At 40.8% G+C, this 24,323-nt stretch overlaps 1 protein-coding gene across 2 annotated transcripts in view; it reads left to right on the top strand.

Annotated features, from left to right (window-relative positions):
* The first annotated feature begins 2,110 nt into the window (after positions 1-2,110).
* Positions 2,111-24,323, top strand: part of LOC133561278 (oocyte zinc finger protein XlCOF8.4-like) — a 47,638-nt gene continuing 25,425 nt past the window's right edge. The window contains exons 1-3 of one of the 2 annotated variants that reach the window (XM_061914640.1): positions 2,111-2,526; positions 3,528-3,794; positions 12,148-13,344. In XM_061914640.1, the coding sequence (XP_061770624.1) occupies positions 2,424-2,526; positions 3,528-3,794; positions 12,148-12,689 (912 nt within the window). In that variant the 5' untranslated portion in view covers positions 2,111-2,423 and the 3' untranslated portion in view covers positions 12,690-13,344. Of the gene's footprint in view, positions 2,527-3,527; positions 3,795-12,147; positions 13,345-24,323 lie in introns of those variants that run through there. The other variant, XM_061914639.1, reaches the window with a different exon arrangement.

Genomic DNA, 24,323 nt, shown 5'->3' with positions numbered 1-24,323 from the left:
CTTTTTCATGTTCAGTCTGCAGTAAAGATTTTACTCAAATGCACCATTTCAAAGCACACATGACAAGACACACTGCAGAGAAACCTTAAACATGTTCAGTGTGTTGTAAAAGTTGTATACAAAGTCCGTATTTTGAAAAGACTCATGAGAAGACACCCAGGAGAGAAAGTGTTGAGTTGCAGTGTGTGTGGTGAAAGATTGTCTTCTAAGTAGCAGTGTAAGAAACACAAGTGTGCTGGTGAGAACAGCAGCAGCAAAAGAAACTGCAGGATTTGAAATAAACTGTCAAATCTTAACTTCGACTTTGTAACAACATCAGCACATAGATTCTAACATTTATAGATTAGATATTTCAGATTATTGCTTTTTTCAGTCAAGTACATGTTTTAATATACAACATTGTGTACTTTTATTTAAAAATGAACACAACACTTTGACTGTAAAGATGAGAAGAAACAGGACAAAACATGTTACGAATACTTTTTATGTGTATAGAGATATTCAGAAATCATGTTTGATTTTTAATGATGTTGTAGAGTAACTCCTTTAAATGATGTACATATTTGTTTTACATGTGTTCATACCTTTGCTTTTGAATACACATAAATCCCTCTTAATTCAAATTTAGTGGTTCACACTTGAAACACCTTCTGGACCACTTCTGGAAGCATATTATTATTTACTTTATACATCATTTAAACAGTTGTCTTTTATACAAGATCATTTACTTTTAAAATGTGTGACTTCATGAATCATTTGTTGGCTCTCAATAATCCATTCTTTTAATTATCTTTATTACTCTCTTTTGTAATATGAATATTGTTTTATATGTATGTCCCCTTTATGCAATATGTAGATTAGAGAAAATGGCAACATTATATGTGGAAGGTTATGAAGGATAGTTTTGTTTTTAATAATCTACATTTCTTATTTTTTTTAAAAACTACACATGACAATTTAAAAAAAAAGTTGTTTATGATTTTGTTCCCCCTTTTTTAGAATCCCTCAAACATTATCAATTTCAGAAAACATGGGGAAGTTTGGATTGTTAGGGAAAAGTCAATAAAAGTCAATCCATCCATTGTTTCTACCACTTGTCCCTTTCATTTTTTATGTATAGCATTTAATCACATACTTGTCCGCCAAAGGGTGTTGTGTTTTGGAGAAACTCCTTCTGTCAGAGTGCTGTTCAACACAGTAAAGAGGAACCCAAGGATGTGCAGGACGCTGAGTAAAACACATTTTTTACTGCGGAAATCTACTCACAAAAACAATCCAAACAGGAGGAAACAAAAAGCGACGGTGCGAAAGAGAGAAGACAAAATGTGTATTGTGGACAAAATAAAAGATACATATATACAAAAATGAACTAAACTTGGTTTGGAGTTACAAGACGTGCACAATACAAAACAACACCAAGATGGATGGCACTGGGAATGGCCAAGGTAGCAAAATACTCAAAGCATAGAATCAACTGGCATGGAGTGGATTCACCGAGTGCTATCCAGCTGTCAAGGTGCTGCTTAAGTAGCACCAGGGTCAATCGGAGGCAGCTGTGCACGTCCCACAACTCCGCCCACAAAGGCAACACAGGAACTCTAGGAGGAAGGAGAAATGTAAGAACAAGATCAACTGCACTAAAAGAGGAAAACTGACAATACAAACCACAAGGTGGCAGCAGGTGGTGACAACTTCCCTCAAATTAAATTTGGGAAAAAATGGACTGAGCATAAGAGATAAATCATCACAAATGAAGTTAAATCATTCAAAAGTTTACCTTTGTAATTCACTTCTATCCAAAATTATCCAGGATGGTTCTCCAGAATGTTCCATTCGAGAATGCTGTCAAACTGTTATGTCTACTGGGAAAATTAAATTCCAATACATTGTTAAATATTTGAATATTTTTACGAAAATAAGTTGTATGTCCTTGTTTAGAAATTTTGAAATTGACAGGTTTACTTTTATTTTCACAATAAGTAAATAGTATATAATAAAATAGTTTTACCGTTGTGGGAAACTGGTTGTACTTATTCCTCTCGCGAGATTTGCAAAAGAGCTGGTTACTTGTTTCTCTCGCGAGATCTGACAACACTGCGCGCGAACCAAACACGGCGAGGATAAAGCAAGATGGCGTCTGACGGTGAAGACGTTATTGCAGTCGTCACAGTTCAGTGTTCTTAATCTGTGTCTCCATGTACACATATATGTCCTTTATTACACTCTAGTAAATAGAGTAAACATCGTTAATAACTGTTTGCATCCGGTTATATTAGTCTGAGCGCACTTTGATGCTTCTCGAGCTAGCTTAGCTAGCTAGTTAGCTTAGCTTGTTAGCTGCTAACAAAGAGAGGCGGAAGTGATCAAAACACATCACTAAGTAGAGATCAAGTGTGAGTGTAAAGTGTTGTGATTGTGTGAAAATGTGCCAAAGAACCATAGCAGAGTACGAGGAGGAACTTTGTCCAACAAAAGAGGAGAAGGAGCGACAACATGAAAAACATCAAGTTGTGTTGCACAGAACAGGTTTGTTTACTTCTTACTCTCACATCTTTAATAACTTTATATTTCATTATTCACACTATTCTTCAATAGATTGTCTACAGGAAGATGAATTGTTATGTGAGGATGATGCACTGATGGTTTTACATTGTTGATAAGAAGGAGACATTGTCAGACACACAATATTTATGACAGGTTGATGTTTGTAACAATGTGTATCAACATGTTTACACAAAACTCACACAGTCACCGGGGGAATATTCCAGAGAGCAGGTTAAGTGCAAAGTCCTGAGTATGTAAAGCTCGAGAGTTTTACCTCCAAAAATAAGAGAGGTAAGACAAAGTCAGAGTCAGTTACCATGGTGACTGACGCTGTAAACCTAGCCTGCTAGCTGGCAGGTTTGACAAGTTATATATGTGTGTCAAAGCTATTCTGACCTGCTATTTCCTTCATGTCGGTGCACCCTCCCTGAGATCGGTAGGTTGTGAGTTCAAACCCCAACCCAGTCATACCAAATACTATAAAAATGGGACCCATTACTTCTCTGCCTTGCACTCAGCATCAAGGGTTGTAATCGGGGTTTAATCACCATAAAAGTTATTCCCGGGCGTGGCCACCGCTGCTGCTCACTGCTCCCCTCACCTCCCAGGGTGTGATCAAGGGTGATGGGCCAAATGCAGGGAATAATCTCCCCACACCTAGTGTGTGTCTGACAATCATTGGTACTTTAACTTTTTAACGTGGCTGTGATTGTCAAAAAAACAAAGCCTGATCTAAAGATGACATCTTGATCTCATACCATCTCAAACCAATTGGCCGTTCATTATTAAATGAAATGTTTTATAGTCGCTTAAATTTGTCTTTAACCAAGCAACACTGTTTTTTCCAGTTACTCAACTAATCGGAAACATTTCCAGTAGAACACTTGATTAATAACATTTTCAATAGCCACAGCCCTATATTTCATGTACAATTTAATATTTAGCATGTAGGAGTTAAAATGTGTTTTGTTTGTGTCCTGTAGACATCCATCAGCTGATTGGACACCAAGAAGAATGTCTCCCTCATCTGCAGGGGGACAGTTTCACTTTAGAGTATCCACAGCCCTCACATTTTAAAGGGAACAAAGATGAGCCACAGCCCTCTTATTTCAAAGAGGAAGAGGAGGGAGAGTGTCCTGTTGGGCAGGAGGAGGCTGATGTCAGCAAGTTTCCACTGACTGTTGTCTCTGTGAAGACTGAAGAGCATGAAGACAAACCACCTGAGTCCTCACAGCTTCATCACAGTCCAAGTAAGCACAACATCCACATATCATCTAATACAATGTTTGTGACACATGTTCATCCGGGGGACACATTTATCACTAAAGATGAAGATATGTTTACTTTTTAACACCACCATTTAAAAATGAATGCTCATCAATCATCAACAGTGTAATTGCTGGGGTGTAACCATGTGACCTAGAGGCCGTCCTCCTTACCTCACGTGGTCAAATGAAGGCAAACATTCAATATGGCTACTGTTTATTTACCTTTAGCAGCACATATGTCAGCATATTTCAAGGGTTTAGTGGTGAAGATAAGAGCTGTATACCAAGTACCATTTTTTTAATTAATACTGGTTCCTAATTATGTTGTCCATGAGGACCGTGAAAATTTTGGATTAAAGACACAACTATTTGTATTTTTAATTCCAGCTGACTGAGTCACATTGAGTTCAGCTGCCGCTGCTACACATTACAATCAGCTTTGAATAATGACAAATAAGGAAGCAACCAAAGTTTGATGTGTGTGTTATTGACAAGAAGATGACATAACTGCATTTCACCTTGCACTGCACACATAGTTGACTTCTTTAAGACTTCAAATAAACAGCTGCTGATTAAAGACTTCCCTGCTCTGAGATGTTACAGAACATCATGTTGGAGGTGTTCAACCTCTTGTGCTAATAGGAATGCTATTTAAAATGACTTTTTCCACTTTTTTATTTCCACAAATGACATGTAGTACCAAAAAAAGTACCGACAAATACTGGTATCGATTAGGGTATCATATCGATACATTTCTAACGATTTATATCCCTACTTAAAATACAAGCCAGATATCTTAAAAAAATAATTTCAACGTTTGTTTGGATTTAGTTACTTCTCTGCTGTCCAGCGATGTCTCAATCAATCTAGTTTATTTGTACTAATTAGCATAGTTTTCTTGTGTCTCTAAAGTCTTTATTTTGACAGCCCCCTCACGGTAAAGTTGTCGAAGTTGCAAACTGAGGCAGTATTTGTGACTGATAAAACTTTCGGCGAATCAAAATTTAAGAAATTGTACCGGAAAGTTAATTATGTTTGAAGATGGCTGATAGAAACACAATCAGAATCAGAAACACTTTATAATCTCACAGGAGAATTTAAGATTTTCAGCACAATCCCATTCAAGAGCAGACAAACATTACAGGGAGACAGAACAGGTCTGCCAACTTCCGCCGCCCCTTAAAAAAAAGGTGAGAAACTGGTAAAAAGGAGGAGAGGTGAGAAAAAAAATCAGTCTAAGCCTGGGACCCTGGAGAGGGGATCCAGACTGAGGCCAAAGAGAAAACAAAAATCTAATATCCAGCGCCGGGGACCGGGCTCGGCGTGTAGTTGTTGACAACCTGCTGCTCCACTTTGACATGTTATGCTTACAAGATACATTCCTCCCAAAACAAGACCTGGGGCTGTTGAATTATTTTAATAATGGGAATTGTATGAGGGAGGATAGCGGGAGGTGTTGCTGTGCTCTGGCACAAAAAGCACGATGCAGTTATTAGTGTTATTAGGCTCGAAGTGTATTGCTGTTCAGTATAAGTCCGACAATAGGGAGTTTATTGTTCTCAATGTGTACACTCCGTATGAATGGAAAGACAATGAGGATGAATCCATGTTTAAACTTGCTTTTATTAATTCTTTTATACAGGATAATCACTGTACGTGTATTTATGTGGTCGGTGACTGGAATGCTGATATTTCTGATGGCAGCTCTGATAATGCAAGACACCTAATACAGTTTTGTGATGATAATGCACTCACCTTATCTAGTCAAGGGTTGTTGCCAGCTGATAGCTACTCTTATATTAGTGAAGCCTGGCACACAACATCATGGCTTCGGGTGGGGGGACGGGTCCTGACTGTTGTTTGTGCTTAGCCACCAAACAGCAGCTCAGAGTACCCACTCTTTTTGGATTCCCTTGAGGGAATACTGGAGAGTGCTCCCTCGCTGATTCCCTTGTTCTGCTGGGGGACTTCAACGCTCATGTTGGCAACGACTGTGAAACCTGGAGAGGCGTGCTTGGGAAAAATGGTCTCCCGGATCTGAACCCAAGTGGTGCTTTGTTATCGGATTGTCACGGATTGTCCATGACAAACACCATGTTCAAACATAAGGGTGTCCATATGTGCACTTGGCACCAGGACATCCTCGGCCGCAGTTCCATGATTGACTTTGTAGTTGTGTCATCGGATTTGCGGCCCCATGTTTTGGACACTCTGGTGAAGAAAGGGGCAGAGCTTTCTACCAATCACCACCTTGTGGTGAGCTTGTGAGGGTCTGCTGGGAACGCCTAGAAGAGTTTCCTGTCAGAGAGAGTTTCAATTCCCACCTCTGGAAGAACTTTGAACATGTCACGAGGGAGGCAGTGGATATTGAGTCCGAGTGGACCATATTCCGTGCCTCTATTGTCGAGGCGGCTGATTGGAGCTGTGGCCGCAAGGTGGTTGGTTCCTGTCGTGGCGGTAATCCTAGGACCCGCTGGTGTACACCAGCAGTGAGGGATTCCATCAAGCTGAATAAAGAGTCCTATCGGGTCATTTTGGTTCATGGGACTCCAGAAGCAGTGGACAGGTACCGACTGGCCAAGCGAAGTGCGGCTTCAGCGGTCGCGGAGGCAAAAACTCGGACATGGGAGGAGTTTGGGGAAGCCATGGAAAACGAGTTCCGGGCGGCTTCGAAGCAATTCTGGTCCACCATCCGCCGCTTCAGGGTGGGAAGCAGTACACTGTCAACACCGTGTATGGTGAGGATGGTTTGCTGCTGACCTCTACTGCGGCTGTTGTTAATCAGTGGAGGGAATACTTAGAAGACCTCTTCAATCCCACCAACACATCTTCGTATGAGGAAGCAGTTCCTGGAAAATCTGTGGTGGGCTCTCCTATTTCTTGGGCCGAGGTCGCCGAGGTAGTTAAAAGCTCCTCGGTGGCCGCCCTCAGGAAACATTTGGTGATTTAACCCCCAACCCTTGATGCTGAGTGCCAAGCAAGGAGGCAATGGGTCCCATTTGTATAGTCTTTGGTATGACTCGGCCAGGGTTTCAACTCATGACTTTCCAGTCTCAGGGCAGACACTCTAACCAAAAGGCCACTGAGCAGGTCGATGGTTAATGCATCCTAAATAGAAAGTAAACCTTGAGCAATTGAGTCATTGGTAGCCGCTCTATTCTGCTTTCAAAGCAGAATAGAGGCCTTTAACATCTTAAAGGCCTACTGAAATGAAATGTTCTTATTTAAACGGGGATAGCAGGTCCATTCTATGTGTCATACTTGATCATTTCGTGGTATTGCCATATTTTTGCTGAAAGGATTTAGTAGAGAACATCCACGAAAAAGTTTGCAACTTTTGGTGCTGACAAAAAATCCTTGCCTTTACCGGAAGTCGCAGATGATGATGTCACAAGTGTGAGGGCTCCTCGCGTCCTCACATTGTTTTTAATGGGAGCCTCCAGCAGCAAGAGCAGTTCGGACCGAGAAAACGACTATTTCCCCGTTAATTTGAGCGAGGATGAAAGATTCGTGAATGATGATATTGATAGCGAAGGACTAGAAAAAAAAATAATAATAATAATTTAAAATAAAAGGCGATTGCATTGGGATGGATTCAGATGTTTTTAGACATATTTACTAGGATAATTCTGGGAAATCCCTTATCTTTCTATTGTGTTGCTAGTGTTTTAGTGAGTTAAATAGTACCTGATAGTCGGAGGGGTGTGTCCACGGGTGTCTTGACGTCAGTCTCTGAGGGAAGTTGACGGCAGCTGCATGGACGGCGCAAGCTCGGCTGATCTACAGTAAGAGGAGAGTTTTTATCACAATTTTCTCAGCGAAACCTGCCGGTTGACAAGTGGTCGGGAACCATGTTCGCTTGACCGTTCTGATCCATAGTAAAGCCGTGTGTTTGTGTGGCTAAAGGCTAAAGCTTCCCACCTCCATCTTTCTACTGTGACTTCTCCATTATTAATTGAACAAATTGCAAAAGATTCAGCAACACAGATGTCCACAATACTGTTTAATTGCGTGATGAAAAGAGACGACTTTCAGCCCGCAAATGGTGCTGCGCTAATATGTCCCCTCCAACCAATAACGTCACAAACACGCGTCATCATTCCGCGACGTTTTCAACAAGAAACTCCGCGGGAAATTTAAAATTGTAATTTAGTAAACTAAAGCGGCCGTATTGGCATGTGTTGCAATGTTAATATTTCATCATTGATATGTAAACTATCAGACTGTGTGGTCGCTAGTAGTGGCTTTCAGTAGGCCTTTAAATCCACCTTTAACATTTTAAAGGGGAACATTATCAGCAGACCTATGTAAGCGTCAATATATACCTGGATGTTTCAGAAAAAAGACCATATGTTTTTTTAACCGATTTCCGAACTCTAAAAGGGTGGATTTGGCGATTTAAACGCTGTCGGAGCAATGACCTTTCACCTGTGACGTCACAATGGGAAGCAATCAGCCATTTTCTCAAACACATTACACACACCAAGTCAAATCAGTTCTGTTATTTTCCGTTTTTGCGACTGTTTTCCGTACCTTGGAGACATTATGCCTCGTCGGTGTGTTGTCGGAGGGTGTAACAACACCAGCTGACTTACGTGGAGTGTGCTAATCAGACATATCAATCAATCAATCAATCAATGTTTATTTATATAGCCCCAAATCACAAATGTCTCAAAGGACTGCACAAATCATTACGACTACAACATCCTCGGAAGAACCCACAAAATATTACTGGAAGCGAATCGATGCTAACATGCTCTTTAGGCTAGCTGTATGTACATATTGCATCATTATGCCTTATTTGTAGCTTTATTTGCATCCAGCCTTTCCCTCCACCCACATTTAATGCCAAACAAACACATACCAATGGACGGATTCAAGTTGCACCAGTGGTCAAAAGATACGAAAGTCCCTCGTTTGTTCTGCACACCTTACCGACGATAGCGATGCTACGACAGAGATGGCACAGAGATGTGTGGATATCCTGCGACACTCAAAGCAGATGCATTTACAATGATAAAGTCAACGAAATCACAAAGTTGAGTTTTGTTGATGTTATTGACTTATGTGCTAATCAGAAATATTTGCTCACGGTATGACTGGAAGTTAATCGATGCTAACATGCTATTTAGGCTAGCTGTATGTACATATCGCATCATTATGCCTCATTTGTAGCTATATTTGTATCCAGCCTTTCGCTCCACCCACATTTAATGCCAAACAAATACATACCAATTGACGGATTCAAGTTGCTCAGTGTTCAAAAGATGCAATCGTTGGTTAGAAGGCAATCGCCGAATTCGTCCTCGTTGCCGATGTCTGTCGTGATATGGCCCAATAGCTTCAGTTTCTTCTTCTATTTCGTTTTCGCTATCTGCCTCCACACTCCAACCATCCGTTTCAATACATGCGTAATCTGTTGAATCGCTTAAACCGCTGAAATCTTAGTCTGAATCCGAGCTAATGTCGCTTTCTGTTCTATCCGCCATGTTTGTTTGTATTGGCTTCACGCAGTGACGTCACAGGAAAATGGACAGGCGGATATAGCGACGGTTAAAATCAGGCACTTTAAAGCCGTTTTTTGGGATATTGCGTGATAGGTAAAATTTTGAAAAAACTTCCAAAAATAAAATAAGCCACTGGGAACTGATTTTTATTGGTTTTAACCCTTCTGAAATTGTGATAATGTTCCCCTTTAAATACACACTGTAAGTATATATGTAATGTAGTCACACACTTAATAACATGTCATATTTACATATCTTTCTCATTTTACACATACAATGTCTGCTCTCAGTGGGATGCCGACTGATGGTATGTTCATATCTTCCCGTTTAGATGAAGAATTAATCCTCACAAATGGTTAAAAAAGGGTGGGTGCAAAATAGCGTATTTTCGAATCTTTCTTGCCATCTCCAGGTCTAAGTTGGATGTCAGAGTTGACCAAGTTCTCGGTTTATGTCCACAACCTTCTACTACATAAGTGAGAAGCATAATTTATAATGTAGAATTAGCTTTCACCCTCTTAGAGGCGAGAAAGCAGCTCAGTATGTCAATATAGCAGCATAAGCTAGTTACTTCTGTGATCTATGCGCCGCTAAAAGTAGGTCCTCAAAGGCCTACTGAAATTAGATTTTGTTATTTAGACGGGGATAGTAGTTCCATTCTATGTGTCATACTTGATCATTTCGCGATATTGCCATATTTTCGCTGAAAGGATTCAGTAGAGAACATCGACGATAAAGTTCGCAACTTTTGGTGCTGACAAAAAAGCCTTGACTTTACCGGAAGTCGCAGACGATGACTTCACAAGGGTAAGGGCTCCTCACGTCCTCACATTGTTTATAATGGGAGCCTCCAGCAGCAAGAGCTATTCGGACCTAGAAAACGACAATTTCCCCATTAATTTGAGCGAGGATGAAAGATTTGTGAATGATGATATTGATAGCGAAAGACTAGAATTTTTTTTTTTTTATAAAATAAAATAAAAAGCGACGGCTCCGGGCAGCGGCATTGTGAGCGTTTCAGATGTAATTACACACATTTACTAGGATAATTCTGGAAGATCCCTTATCTGCTTATTGTTTAATAGTGTTTTAGTGAGATTGTAAAGACATACCTCGAGGTCGGATGGCTGCGGTGAACACCCAGTGTCTTAAAGAGAAGCCGAGGAGCCAAGCTCACAGCTGCCTTTTAAACAGCTACTGCAGGAGGACGAATAATGATGTCTCCGGTAAGATATATATCACAATTTTCCCATCCAAAAACATGCTGGTTGACGTAGAGAAACATGTTCGCTTGACCGCTCTGTGTTAAAAACAAAGGTGCAATACACCGCTTTCCACCAACAGCACTGTTCTTTTTAGTCTCCATTATTAATTGAAAAAATTGCAAAAGATTCAGCAACACAGATGTCCAAATTACTGTGTAAGTATGCGATGAAAAGAGACGACTTTTAGCTGTGTGTTATGCTAAGCTAATATTTCCTGACAGTCCGTGACGTCACGCGCACACGTCATCATTCCGCGACGTTTTCAACAAGACACTCCGCGGTAAATTTAAAATTGCAATTTAGTAAACTAAAGCGGCCGTATTGGCATGTGTTGCAATGTTAATATTTCATCATTGATATATAAACTATCAGACTGTGTGGTGGCTAGTAGTGGCTTTCAGTAGGCCTTTAACGTTAGCGCTTATAATAAAAATATCACTAATACTTGGTTAATATTCAGGTCACAAAATGTAAATGGTGTATAGTTGGCAGTTTTTGGATGTTTTTTGGAGGACTTTGTGGGTCTAATAGAGGAGCTCCCATTGACTCCAATATTAGCTGATTTCTGCTCATATTTATTTACTAATTAGAATTCATAAATATTTAAAAAATATGTCTCACATAAGGATTGTGAATGACAGGCGACATTTTAAAAAAGTGCAGTTTCCTTTGAGTTTGTCAGATAAGTAAACAGTCCTTCAAATTAAAGATGTAAAACAATTTAGGTTGTTTATAGATATTATCCACTATGAAGTTACAGTCAAACTAAGCACACAAGGGAAAGTACATTCATATACACATGAAGTACACACATGTGTAAGAATCATGTTCATCGTCACACCCTTAGTTGAAAGCACACCATCCCCATGACATGACACTTCCACGTGATGTAGAACAGGAGTACAACATTTTAAACATACACACACATCTGAAGAATATAAAAAATACATATATTTGGTGGGCCAAACAAAATGACTCGGGGAGCCAATGTTTGGTATGGGCGATATGACCTCAAATCTATATCCTAATAACAATATATGTCACAATATATAATTTGTTATATGATTGATAATAGAATAGTTTCAAAGCGGGTTAAAAAATGCTCCTAATTTGGCAGCTGACATATGCAGTAACATATTGTGTCATTTCTAATTGTATTATTTTATCGAACAATTTTTATTAATGTACTTGTTTATTTACTGTTAATATCTGGTTACTTTATTCGAGGAAAAAAAATACTGGAAATTATGTATTATTTTACTGCATATTTCAGCAACTAAATTAGGAGCCTGTGTAACCTGTTTTAAGATAGTTCTATTAGTAATTCTATATGAAATAATTTAATCGCAAAATCTAATTTAAACCATATCGTCTATCCACAGTAAAAAGTCCTGTTGTCCTGGTTTGTTTTTCTTTTCCTGTGAATAATGTTGTTAAGAGCAGCGTATTTGTGCGTCACTGAGATTTCAAGACAGTTCTTACAATAACTTGTTTTTCCTAAGTGCATGTAAAAGTACTGAATGCATTGTGTGACTGAGCAGAGATGCTGTGTTTGTCTTGCAGATGTCTGTGAAGAACATCTTCACCCTGAGCAACAGAAGTGCAGCTTCAGGATGCGAACGGAGGAGCCACAGCCCTTCCACATTAAGAAGGAAGAGGAATACCCACATACCCCCCTTTTTAAAGAGGAAGAGGAGGACCCACTGACACCCCATTTTAAAAAGGAAGCGGTGGATCCACTGAGCCCTCACATTAAAGAGGAAGAGGAGGAACACAGCATCAGTCAGCAGGGAGAGCATCTAGAAGGACTGGAGGAGGTTGATGTCACCAAGATGCCAGTGACTGGTGTCCCTGTGAAGAGTGAAGATGATGAGGTGAAAGGTGAAAGTGAGGAGAGGGGAGGGGGGGAGCCTCCAAGCAGCAGCTCAACACAACACATGACAACAGAAGCTGATGGAGACCACTGTGGAGGATCACAAGCAGACAAGCTCTTAGCTCCACTATCAGATAGTGAGGACACAACGTCACACTCTCCTGACACTGATGATGAAGACTCTAAAGATGATAAGACATGTCACACTGACAACACTCACTTCACATCTTAAATCTCCTAGTAATTTGAAAGTACACATGAGAACACACACTGGAGAAAAACCTTTTTCATGTTCAATCTGCGGTAAAGATTTTACTCAGAGGTACGATTTGAAAAGACACATGAGAACACACACTGGAGAAAAACCTTTTTCATGTTCAATCTGCGGTAACGATTTTATTCATAGGCAACATTTGAATACACACAAGACAATACACACTGGAGAAAAACATTTTACTTGCTCAGAATGCTGTAAAAGATTTGCGCGAAAAGCAGAGTTAAAAAGACACATGAGAATACACACTGGAGAAAAACCATTCATGTGCCCAATTTGTGGCAAAGGATTCTCCCAGAAGGGACAGTTGGTAAACCACACAAAAACACACACTGGAGAAAAACCTTTTTCATGTTCATCTGTAGTAAAGGATTTACTCAAAGGCACCTTTTCAAAGCACACATTAGAAGACACACAGGAGAAAAACCTTTTTCATGTTCAATGTGTGGTAAAGCTTTTACTCGAAGTGACCATTTCAAAGCACACATGAGAATACACACTGGAGAAAAAACGTTTTTATGTTCAATCTGCGGTAAAGATTTTACTCGAAGGGACCATTTCAAAGCACATATGAGAATACACAATGAATAAAAAACCTTTTTCTTGTTAAGAATGTGGTGAAGCTTTTGTACAATGAAGCACTTTGAAAGTACACATGAGAACACACACTGGAGAAAAACCTTTTTCCTGCTCAGAATGTGTTAAAGCGTTTGTATGAAAAAGCACATTGAAAGTAGCCATGAGAACACACACTGGAGACATACCTTATACATGTTCAGTATATTGTAAACGTTTTATACAAAGTCTGCTTTTGAAAAGACTCATGAGAATACACACTGGTAAGTAAGTGTTGAGTTGCAGCGTGTGTGGTGAAAGATTCTCTTCTAGGCTTCACGGTGAAAGAGGGGTGAGTGCGTCTGCCTCACAATACAAAGGTCCTGAGTAGTCCTGTGTTCAATCCCGGGCTCGGTGTCTTTTTGTGTGGAGTTTGCATGTCCTCCCCGTGAATGCGTGTGTTCCCTCTGGGTACTCCGGCTTCCTCCCACTTCCTGTCAAAGTTTGTTGTTGACGAACCCCATGATGCGGAGACGGAGTCAGGCATTGAATAAGGAAACAAGGTTTTAATATAAAATACTAGAACAAAACCAAACAAAGGGTACAAACAAAAAGCACCCACATGGGAGGATAACAACCCAAGAGAGCTAGCATGGGAGCTAGAAAACAAAAAGGAACTTTAGAATGGAAAAGAGAAGTCGTACTTGTACTTAGAAAACAAACTGGAAGCAGGGAACAAAAGGCAGTAAGCTAAAAACCGCAATCAAACATAGCTTACAGCAACGCTGCATGGACAAGACAAGATACGACAGGTAGCAAAGACAAGTGCGACATGTGGCAACGACAATAATCCAGCACTGACCGGAGGAAAAAAGCAGGTAAAATAGGAGCAGGCTGATTGTAGCCAGGTGTAGCCAGGTGCCAATCAGCCGCAGCTGAGGGAAAAACAGCACACAGGGAGACAAACAGGAAGCTGGACCAAAATAAGAGTGCTGACAGGAACTAAGGACAGGATATTCCAAACACATTGAGGAGAAACTAAAACACAAACTGTCAGTGGCAAGTGTGACATTTCCCAAGACATGCACCTGGGGATAGGCTCCTCCCACCTCCAAAGACATGCACCTGGGGATAGGCCCCTCCCACCTCCAAAGACATACACCTGGGGATAGGCTCCTCCCACCTCCAAAGACATGCACCTGGGGATAGGCCCCTCCCACCTCCAAAGACAAACACCTGGGGATAGGCTCCTCCCACCTCCAAAGACATGCACCTGGGGATAGGCTCCTCCCACCTCCAAAGACATGCACCTGGGGATAGGCCCCTCCCACCTCCAAAGACATACACCTGGGGATAGGTTCCTCCCACCTCCAAAGACATGCACCTGGGGATAGGCCCCTCCCACCTCCAAAGACAAACACCTGGGGATAGGCTCCTCCCACCTCCAAAGACAAGCACCTGGGGATAGGCTCCTCCCACCTCCAAAGACATGCACCTGGGGATAGGCCCCTCCCACCTCCAAAGACAAACACCTGGGGATAGGCTCCTCCCACCTCCAAAGACATGCACCTGGGGATAGGCTCCTCCCACCTCCAAAGACATGCACCTGGGGATAGGCCCCTCCCACCTCCAAAGACATACACCTGGGGATAGGTTCCTCCCACCTCCAAAGACATGCACCTGGGGATAGGCCCCTCCCACCTCCAAAGACAAACACCTGGGGATAGGCTCCTCCCACCTCCAAAGACAAGCACCTGGGGATAGGCTCCTCCCACCTCCAAAGACATGCACCTGGGGATAGGCCCCTCCCACCTCCAAAGACATGCACCTGGGGATAGGCTCCTCCCACCTCCAAAGACATGCACCTGGGGATAGGCCCCTCCCACCTCCAAAGACATGCACCTGGGGATAGGCCCCTCCCACCTCCAAAGACATGCACCTGGGGATAGGCCCCTCCCACCCCCAAAGACATACACCTGGGGATAGGTTGATTGGCAACACTAAATGGTCCCTAGTGTGTGAATGTGAGTGTAAATGTTGTCTGTCTATCTGTGTTGGCCCTGTGATGAGGTGGCAACTTGTCCAGGGTGTACACTGCCTTCTGCCCGATTGTAGCTGAGATAGGCACCAGCTCCCCCCGCGACCCCAAAGGGGGATAAGCGGTAGGAAATGGATGGATGGATTGTCTTCTAAGTAGCAGTGTAAGAAACACAAGTGTGCTGGTGAGAACAGCAGCAGCAAATGAAACTGCAGGATTTGAAATAAACTGTCCAGACTTTGACTTTCTAACAAAATCAGCACATAGATCCTAACATTTATAAATTAGATATTTTGCATTTTTAAGTCAAGTACATGTTTTAATATACAACATTGTGTACTTTATTAAAAAATAAACAACACTTTGACTGTAAAGGTGAGAATAAACAGGACAAAATACTTTTATATGTGTATAGAGATATTCAGAAATCATTTTTAATTATTATTGATGTTATAGATTAACATTATATGGTGTATATATTTGTTTTACATTTGTTAATACATTTGCTTTTGCGTACTCATAAATCCCTCTTAGTTCATATTTACTGGTTCACATCTGAAACATCTTCTGGACCACTTCTGGAAGCATATTATTATTTACTTTATACATCATTTCAGCAGTTGTCTTAACCCTTGTGTGGTGTTCGGGTCTGTGGGACCCGTTTTCGATGTTTATTAAAAGAAAAATAATACAATTAATGAATTCTCCAAACTGAGACTCACTGGCTCTGGCTCATTTTCTGTGAAGAACATATATCAGAATACATATTTAATGAACACACACCATACACCCCCCTACACATTTCTGTTACATATAGGATGTTCGGGGTCCCCTGGACCCGGGGCTAATAGAAGTGTGGAAGTTGATGTTCTGTTCACACACACACACACACACACACACACACACACACACACACACACACAGCAGGCCTAGACAGGAGGAGGACAGAGTGTATGTACACAGAACATCAGAGGGTCAAACGCAAAGTTGCAACACTACCTGCCAACGCTGTTGGCTCTCCCCTTGCTGCACAACCCTGGGCCAAATGTCACCATTGATGAACAGCTGATGCAATTTAGGGCCCCCTTTTGGCAGTATCCATCCATTTTCTACCGCTTATTCCCTTTTTTGGGTCGCGGGGGGCGCTGGCGCCTATCTCAGCTACAATCGGGCGGAAGGCGGGGTACGCCCTGGACAAGTCTCTACCTCATCACAGGGCCAACACAGATAGACAGACAACATTCACACTCACATTCACACACTAGGGCAGTAAATACCATCTAAACCTGCCAAGTATGGTACAAAGATCTGGGCTGCCAGTGATGTCACTTCCTCATATGCTTGGAACTTACAAGTCTACACAGGGAAACCTGATGGAGGAGCCCCTGAGAAAAAACAAGGAATGAGAGTAGTCCTCGACATGTCTGAGGGACTCCGTGGACACAACAACACATGCGACACTTTTTTACTTTGCACAAACTGGGACAGGAGCTCCTGAAGAGGAAGCTGACCATGGTGGGAACAATAAGGAAAAACAGGTCAGAGCTCCCACCTCAACTGCTGACTTCAAAGAACAGGCGTGTCAAGTCTTCCAAGTTTGTATACACGGCTGACACATCCCGGGTATCCTTTGTGCCGAAGAAAGGCAAGAATGTGGTGCTCATGTGTACACTGCACGGGGAAGGAAGAATCTGTGACCAGGAACATCACAAACCAGAGATCATCATGGATTATAACGCCACAAAAGGAGGGGTAGACAACATGGACAAGCTGGTGACGGCCTACAGCTGCAAACGGAGGACTTTACGCTGACCACTGGTGATAATATTTGACATGTTGGACATCTCAGCGTACAACTCCTTTGTCATTTGGATGGCACTGAACCCAGAGTGGAAACGAGTGAAGCTCCAGAAAAGACGGCCCTTCCTTGAGGGTCTGGGAATGGCATTGGTGAGACCACAAATGGAGAGAAGAGATTATGTCCCCAGAACCCCAGCCTCTGCAGCCATGGTGAGGAGGATTCAGGAGGAGAATGCTGGTGGCCTGTCTGCAGAGCCTGAAGTAAGTGTGTGATGCTGTTGATACATGTCTGCCACTCATGTCTTCTTAAAGAGAGACAGAAGTCTTAGTAAAATTCCTGATCTTTTCATTATTCTGGGTTGTGAACACCAGCAACAAGAAGAAGTGTGCGGACCCAAGATGGACAGGAAAACAACACGTATATCTGCAACACACACACACAGTAAAGCTCTGCCCCTCAAGTGTTGTATAGGCTAGTGGCTACAGGCCATGTGTTCAATGTGTTGTCTTCACTGCTATGTTTACTCTGTGTTCATGTTGTTCAGCTTGTGTTGTGCACCTCAATGGCTTACATTTCAAGTTCAACAAGATAAAAGTCAGTAGTTTCTAAAAAGCTTGCTTCACTTGCAAATTTGTTTCCACTCATATCTTGATTTTAATTATTTTCTTTTTTATTATGTTTAAAATAATACGTTATAAATGTGCCATAACAAAAGTAAAGGGCAAATATTAACCATATGTATTGTTTATACTCCTTGTAATTGGGATAAGGTAAACATCTGTTCAGTAATTTAACATAAAATGTTTGAATGTGAGACACTAAAAGTCACAAAATACAGCGGGTGCATCAGACCCACAAACACTGGCTGAGTAACAACAATATGAACACCACACAAGGGTTAATAGAGAACATTAATAATGGCATGGAGAAGAACAAATTTGTTATAGGAATTTTTATTGACCTGCAAAAGGCTTTCGATACCATTGACCACCAGATTTTGGTAAATAAACTGGAAAACTACGACATAAGGGGATTGGCAGGGAAATGGCTGGAGAGCTACTTAAATGAGAGACAGCAGATTGTTCAGATGGACCAACATCAATCTACACTCATGAACATAACTGTGGAGTCCCCCAGGGGTCCATACTGGTACCCACACTATTCATTATATATATCAACAAAATATGTCAAGTATCAACACTGCTGGAGTTCATCCTCTTTGCTGACGATACAACAATTACATGTGCAGGTGACCACGTGAAGCAACTTCTGACTTCTGGAACTGAGGAGATGATGAAGCTAAAAACTTGCTTTAATACAAACAAATTGTCTCTGAATTTAAAGAAGACCAAAATAATGCTCTTTAGCAATTGCAAAAGTAATATACCAATCAGGATTGTTATTGATGATACACCAATAGAATATGTTCAACAACATTCTTTCTTAGGAGTAATAATAGAGGAAAATATCTCATGGAAACCTCATATAAGTTACCTAAGGGCAAAAGTTGCTAAATGTGTTGGAATGATGAGGAGATCATGTCATTTATTGAACACCAATGCTCTGCTGTTATTGTTTCATTCATTTATTATGTCATATTTAAACTATTGTGTTGGAGTCTGGGGAAATTGTTATAAATCACATCTACAACCTTTAGTCACTCTGCAGAAAAAGGCCATCAGGATTGTGTCCAATGTTCACTACAGACATCAATCAAATCCACTATTTATGGACTTAAACTGAACCATGTGATCAACATTAAAACTGCTCAAATGATGTTTAGGGCATCCCAAAACTCTCTACCATCCAATATACAGAACCTATTCCATGATGGAGATGATCACCATAGTTACAGTTTAAGAGGAAACAACTAATTATATTTGCCTAAATGTAGAACCACTTTCAAATCAATGTGCATTTCAGTGTGTGGAGTCACTCTGTGGAACAACTTAGGGGACAACTTGAAAACGTGTTCTAACATGATTCAATTTAAAACACTGTTTCAAAAAGAAGTACTCAAGAAGTACGAGGAGGAAAGAGAGTGACGGACTCAGCACAGAGCCATGGGAGAGAGGTGTGTGTGTGCGTGTGTGTGTGTGTGTGTGTGTGCGTGTGTGTGTGTGTGTGTGTGTGTGTGTGTGTGTGTGTGTGTGTGTGTGTGTGTGAATGTCTTGTCTTGTCTCATAGTATTGTTGTTTTACAGGAGTTTATCTTGTTTTTGTTTATATAGTATTGTTCTTGTATTATATTTATGTTAAATGTGGAATGAGTGAGAGGGGTTGGACTATTATAAGCATCTGCTTCATCCAACCCCTTTTCAAGCCTTTCATAAATATCTCTGCCAAAATGTAAAAAAAACAAAAACATCTAGGTTTAGTTGTACTGTGCTGGTTTGAAATAAATATTTCAATTCAATTCAAACATTTAATTTATACGCTACACATATATTTAATATTTATACACTAAACATGTATTTAATATTTATACACTGAACAAGTTTTTAATATTGATATATTAAACAGTTGTTTAATTAATACTTATACACTAAACATGTAAAGGAGGAATTGGAAGTCTGGGACACTAAATAAGGCACACTTGGAAGTAATGAAGTTCTTTGTGTGTGCAGTTGCAGCAGAAGTCCACAGGAGGGCGCACGTTCCCTCTTCATAAGTCTGGTCTCTCTCTCTCTCTCTCTCATATATATATATATATATATATATATATAATTTATACACTAAACAAGTTTTTAATATTCATATATTAAACATTTGTTTAGTTAATACTTATACACTAAACATGTAAAGGAGGAATTGGAAGTCTGGGACACTAAATAAGGCACACTTGGAAGTAATGAAGTTCTTTGTGTGTGCAGTTGCAGCAGAAGTCCACAGGAGGGCGCACGTTCCCTCTTCACAAGTCTGGTCTCTCTCTCTCTCTCTCTCTCTCTATATATATATATATATATATATACTTTTTTTTTAATTTATACACTAAACATGTATTTAATATTTGTACACTAAACAAGTTTTTAATATTCATATATTAAACAGTTGTTTAATTAATACTTATACACTAAACATGTAAAGGAGGAATTGGAAGTCTGGGACACTAAATAAGGCACACTTGGAAGTAATGAAGTTCTTTGTGTGTGCAGTTGCAGCAGAAGTCCACAGGAGGGCGCACGTTCCCTATTCAAAAGTCTGGTGCCCCCTCCCCCCACATAAGTTATGTGTCTAGTTTTATCAGCCAGCCCTATTGGCCATTGTCCTACTTTTTTAACATCAGTCATGTGTCTGTCATTATATATACAGGTGCTGTTCATATTATTAGAATATCATGAAAAAGTTGATTTATTTCAGTAATTATATTCAGAACGTGGAACTTACATATTATATCAATTCATTACACACATAGTGATATATTTGAAATGTTTATTTCTTTAAATTTTGTTGATTAGTACTGACAATTACTGAAAATCCCAAATTCAGCATCTCAGAAAATTTGAATATTAGTTACGACTAGTACCAAAAAATATTTTTTAGAAATGTGGGCCAAATGAAAAGTATGAACATGGAAAGTTTCAGCATGTACGGCAATCAATACTTAGTTGCAGCTCCTTTTGCCTGAATGTCTGCAGCAATACATGGAGTCCAGCAGTCTGTTGCACCCTCAGGTGTTATGAGAGCCCAGCTTGCTTTAATAGTGGCCTTCAGCTCTTCAGCATTCTTGGCTCTGGCATCTCGCACAATACCACATAGCTTTTCTATGGGGTTGAGGTCAGGTGAGTTTGCAGGCCAATCAAGAACAGGGATACCATGGTCCTTAAACCAGGTACTGGTAGATTTGGCACTGTGTGCAGGTGCCAAGTCATGTTGGGAAATGAAATCTTCACCTCCATAAAATTGGTCCGCGGCAGGCAGCATAAAGTGTTCTAAAACTTCCTGGTAGACTGCTGCATTGACCCTAGACCTCAGGAAACACAATGGACCAACACCAGCAGATGACATGGCACCCCAGACCATTACCCATTGTGGACATTTGACACTGGACTTCAGGCAACGTGGATTCTGTGCCTCTCCTGTCTTCCTCCAGACTCTGGGACCTTGATTTCCAAAGGTGATACAAAATTCACTTTCATCTGAAAACATAACTTTGGACCACTCAGCAGCAGTCCAGTCCTTTTTGTCTTTAGCCCAGGCGAGACGCTTTTGACGTTGTCTCTTATTCAAGAGTGGCTTTACACAAGGAATGCGACAGCTGAAGCCCATATCTTGCATACGTCGGTGCGTGGTGGTTCTTGGAGCACTGACTCCAGCTGCAGTCCACTCTTTGTGGATCTCCCCCACATTTTTGAATCGGTTTTGTTTGACAATCCTCTCCAGGGCACGGTCATCCCTCTTGCTTGTACACTTTTTTCTAGCACATCTCTGTCTTCCCTTGGCCTCTCTATTAATGTGCTTGGACACAGAGCTCTGGGAACATCCAACCTCTTTGGCAATGACCTTTTGTGTCTTGTCCTCCTTCTTAGTATCAATGGTCATCTTTTGGACAGTTGTCAAGTCAGCAGTCTTCCCCACAGTCTTCTCTGTGTGTCATACAGAATCAAAACAAGAGACCATTTAAAGGCTTTTTTCAGGTGTTTTGAGTTAGTTAGCTGATTACAGTATGGCACCAGGTGTCTTCAATATCTGACCTTTTCACCATATTCAAATTTTCTGAGGTGTTGAATTTAGGGTTTTCATTGGTTGTCAGCTAAAATCATCTCCTTTTTGGCAAAAAAACACTTGAAATGTATCAGTCTGTTTGGAATGAATGTATACATTCTACAAGTTTGACTTTCTGAATGGAATTACTGAAATAAATCAACTTTTTCATGATATTCTAATAATATGACCAGCACCTGTACATGGTTCTGGGATCGGTATCCTTTACCATTCAAAGAGCCATTTAAGACCCGTGCCATAAAGCGAAGAAGACAATATTATTCTCTAGAATGACTGCCGGCAGTCACCCAGATAATAAGTATTAGGGCGTGCTATGAAGCCATTGGCTTTGTCACCTTCTACAGCATGTAAAATATGCTTGTCAGTCCAGCAAGATGATGTGTGTGGCTTCCGCGGCAACACGCACACGACTGCAAGGCATACTGGGTGACATAGACTACACTAATGGTTGTGATATAAACAATTTTAACACTCTTAGTAATATGCACCACGCTGTGAAGTCACATCAAACAAGATTGACAAACACATTTCGGGAGAACATCCTCCCAGTAACACAACATAAACGCAACACAAGAAATACCCAGAATCCTTTGTATCCGTGACAATTCTGACTATTTTATAAACCCCGCTAGCAGAAAACGCCGCCAACCCCCCACCCCCACCCCCCGTGCGTCAGTAAGGTGGGCGGGGTTGGGGGTGTGGGGGTGTAAAATATATTCAGGAATTGTCACGGATACAAAGGGGTCTGGGTATTGGTTGTGTTGCGTTTATGTTGTGTTACTGTGAGGATGTTTTCCCGAAATGTGTTTGTCAATATTGTATTGTGTGGCTTCACAGCGTGGCGCATATTAGTAAGTGTTGAAGTTGTTTATATCACAACCATCAGTGTACTCTGTATCACCCAGTATGCCTTTCAATCTTGTATGTGCGATTGCAGAAGCTGCACACAACATGTTGCCGGACTAACAATCGGTTTGTACATGTTGTTGAAGGTGTCAAAGGCAATGGCTTCACAGCATGCCCATATTCTTGTCATCAGGATGAACGCCAATTGGATATTCGTGCGAACGTTAGCGGCTCCAATTGGTTTCATTACACTGTGAAACAGGTTTAAATAGCTCTGTGAGTGGTAAAGGTGGCCGACCTCTGATGTATTTCAGCGGGCGGGTACGGTTCTGACCAAATGTTGGTTCGGGTGGACGGCGGGTGGATGACGACTTTGGTGATGCGGTTGCGGATGATATAATTGCCTATCAGCGCATCTCTAGCGCTCACATTTAGATTTTGAATTAAGATTTGGGTTTAGTTTTAACATTTAGATTTAGATTGAAGATTTAGCACTCACTTTTAGATAATTTAGGTTTCACATGTAGGTTTAGATTTAGTTTTAACATTTAGCCCTCACATTTAGATTTAGATTCAAGATTTGTGTTTAGATTTAACATTTTCATTTAGATTTAAATTGTAGGTTTAGTTTTAACATTTAGTGCTCAGATTTAGATTCAGCTGTGATGAGGTGGCGACTTGTTCAGGGTGTACCCCGTCTTCCGCCCGATTGTAGCTGTGATAGGCTCCAGCACCCCCGCGACCCTGAACAGGACAAGCGGTAGAAAATGGATGGATATATTTGGATTGAGATTTAAGATTTTGGTTTAGATTTAACATGAAGTGCTTACATTTAGATATAGATTTAGATTTAGATTTACCATTTAGACTTAGATTGAAGATTTGGCATTCACATTTAGATTATAATTTACTTTTAACATGTAGGTTTAGATTTAAGATTTAGGTTTAGTTTTAACATTTATCACTCACATTTTGATTTAGATTCAAGATTTGGGTCTAGATTTTACATTTAGATTCAAGATTTAGGTTAAGTCTAAATCTAAATGTTAAATCTAAACCCAAATCTTGAATCTAAATCTAAAGGTGAGTGCTAAATGTAAATGTTAGATTTAGATTTAAGATTTAGGTTTAGTGGGCTTCACGGTGGCAGAGGGGTTAGTGCGTCTGCCTCACAATACGAAGGTCCTGCAGTCCTGCGTTCAAATCCAGGCTCGGGATCTTTCTGTGTGGAGTTTGCATGTTCTCCCCGTGAATGCGTGGGTTCCCTCCGGGTACTCCGGCTTCCTCCCACTTCCAAAGACATGCACCTGGGGATAGGTTGATTGGCAACACTAAATTGGCCCTAGTGTGTGAATGTGAGTGTGAATGTTGTCTGTCTGTCTGTGTTGGCCCTGCGATGAGGTGGCGACTTGTCCAGGGTGTACCCCGCCTTCCGCCCGATTGTAGCTGAGATAGGCGCCAGCGCCCCCCGTGACTCCGAAAGGGAATAAGCGGTAGAAAATGGATGGATGGATGGATGGCACTAAACATGTATTTAATATTAATACACTAAACATGTATTTAATTTTAATAAACTAAACATATATTTAATATTTATACACTAAACATGTATTTAATATTAATACATT

Source organism: Nerophis ophidion, linkage group LG10 (assembly GCF_033978795.1).
Source record: "Nerophis ophidion isolate RoL-2023_Sa linkage group LG10, RoL_Noph_v1.0, whole genome shotgun sequence".
NCBI lineage: Eukaryota > Metazoa > Chordata > Actinopteri > Syngnathiformes > Syngnathidae > Nerophis > Nerophis ophidion.
This window is presented reverse-complemented; position numbering and strand designations above follow the sequence as displayed.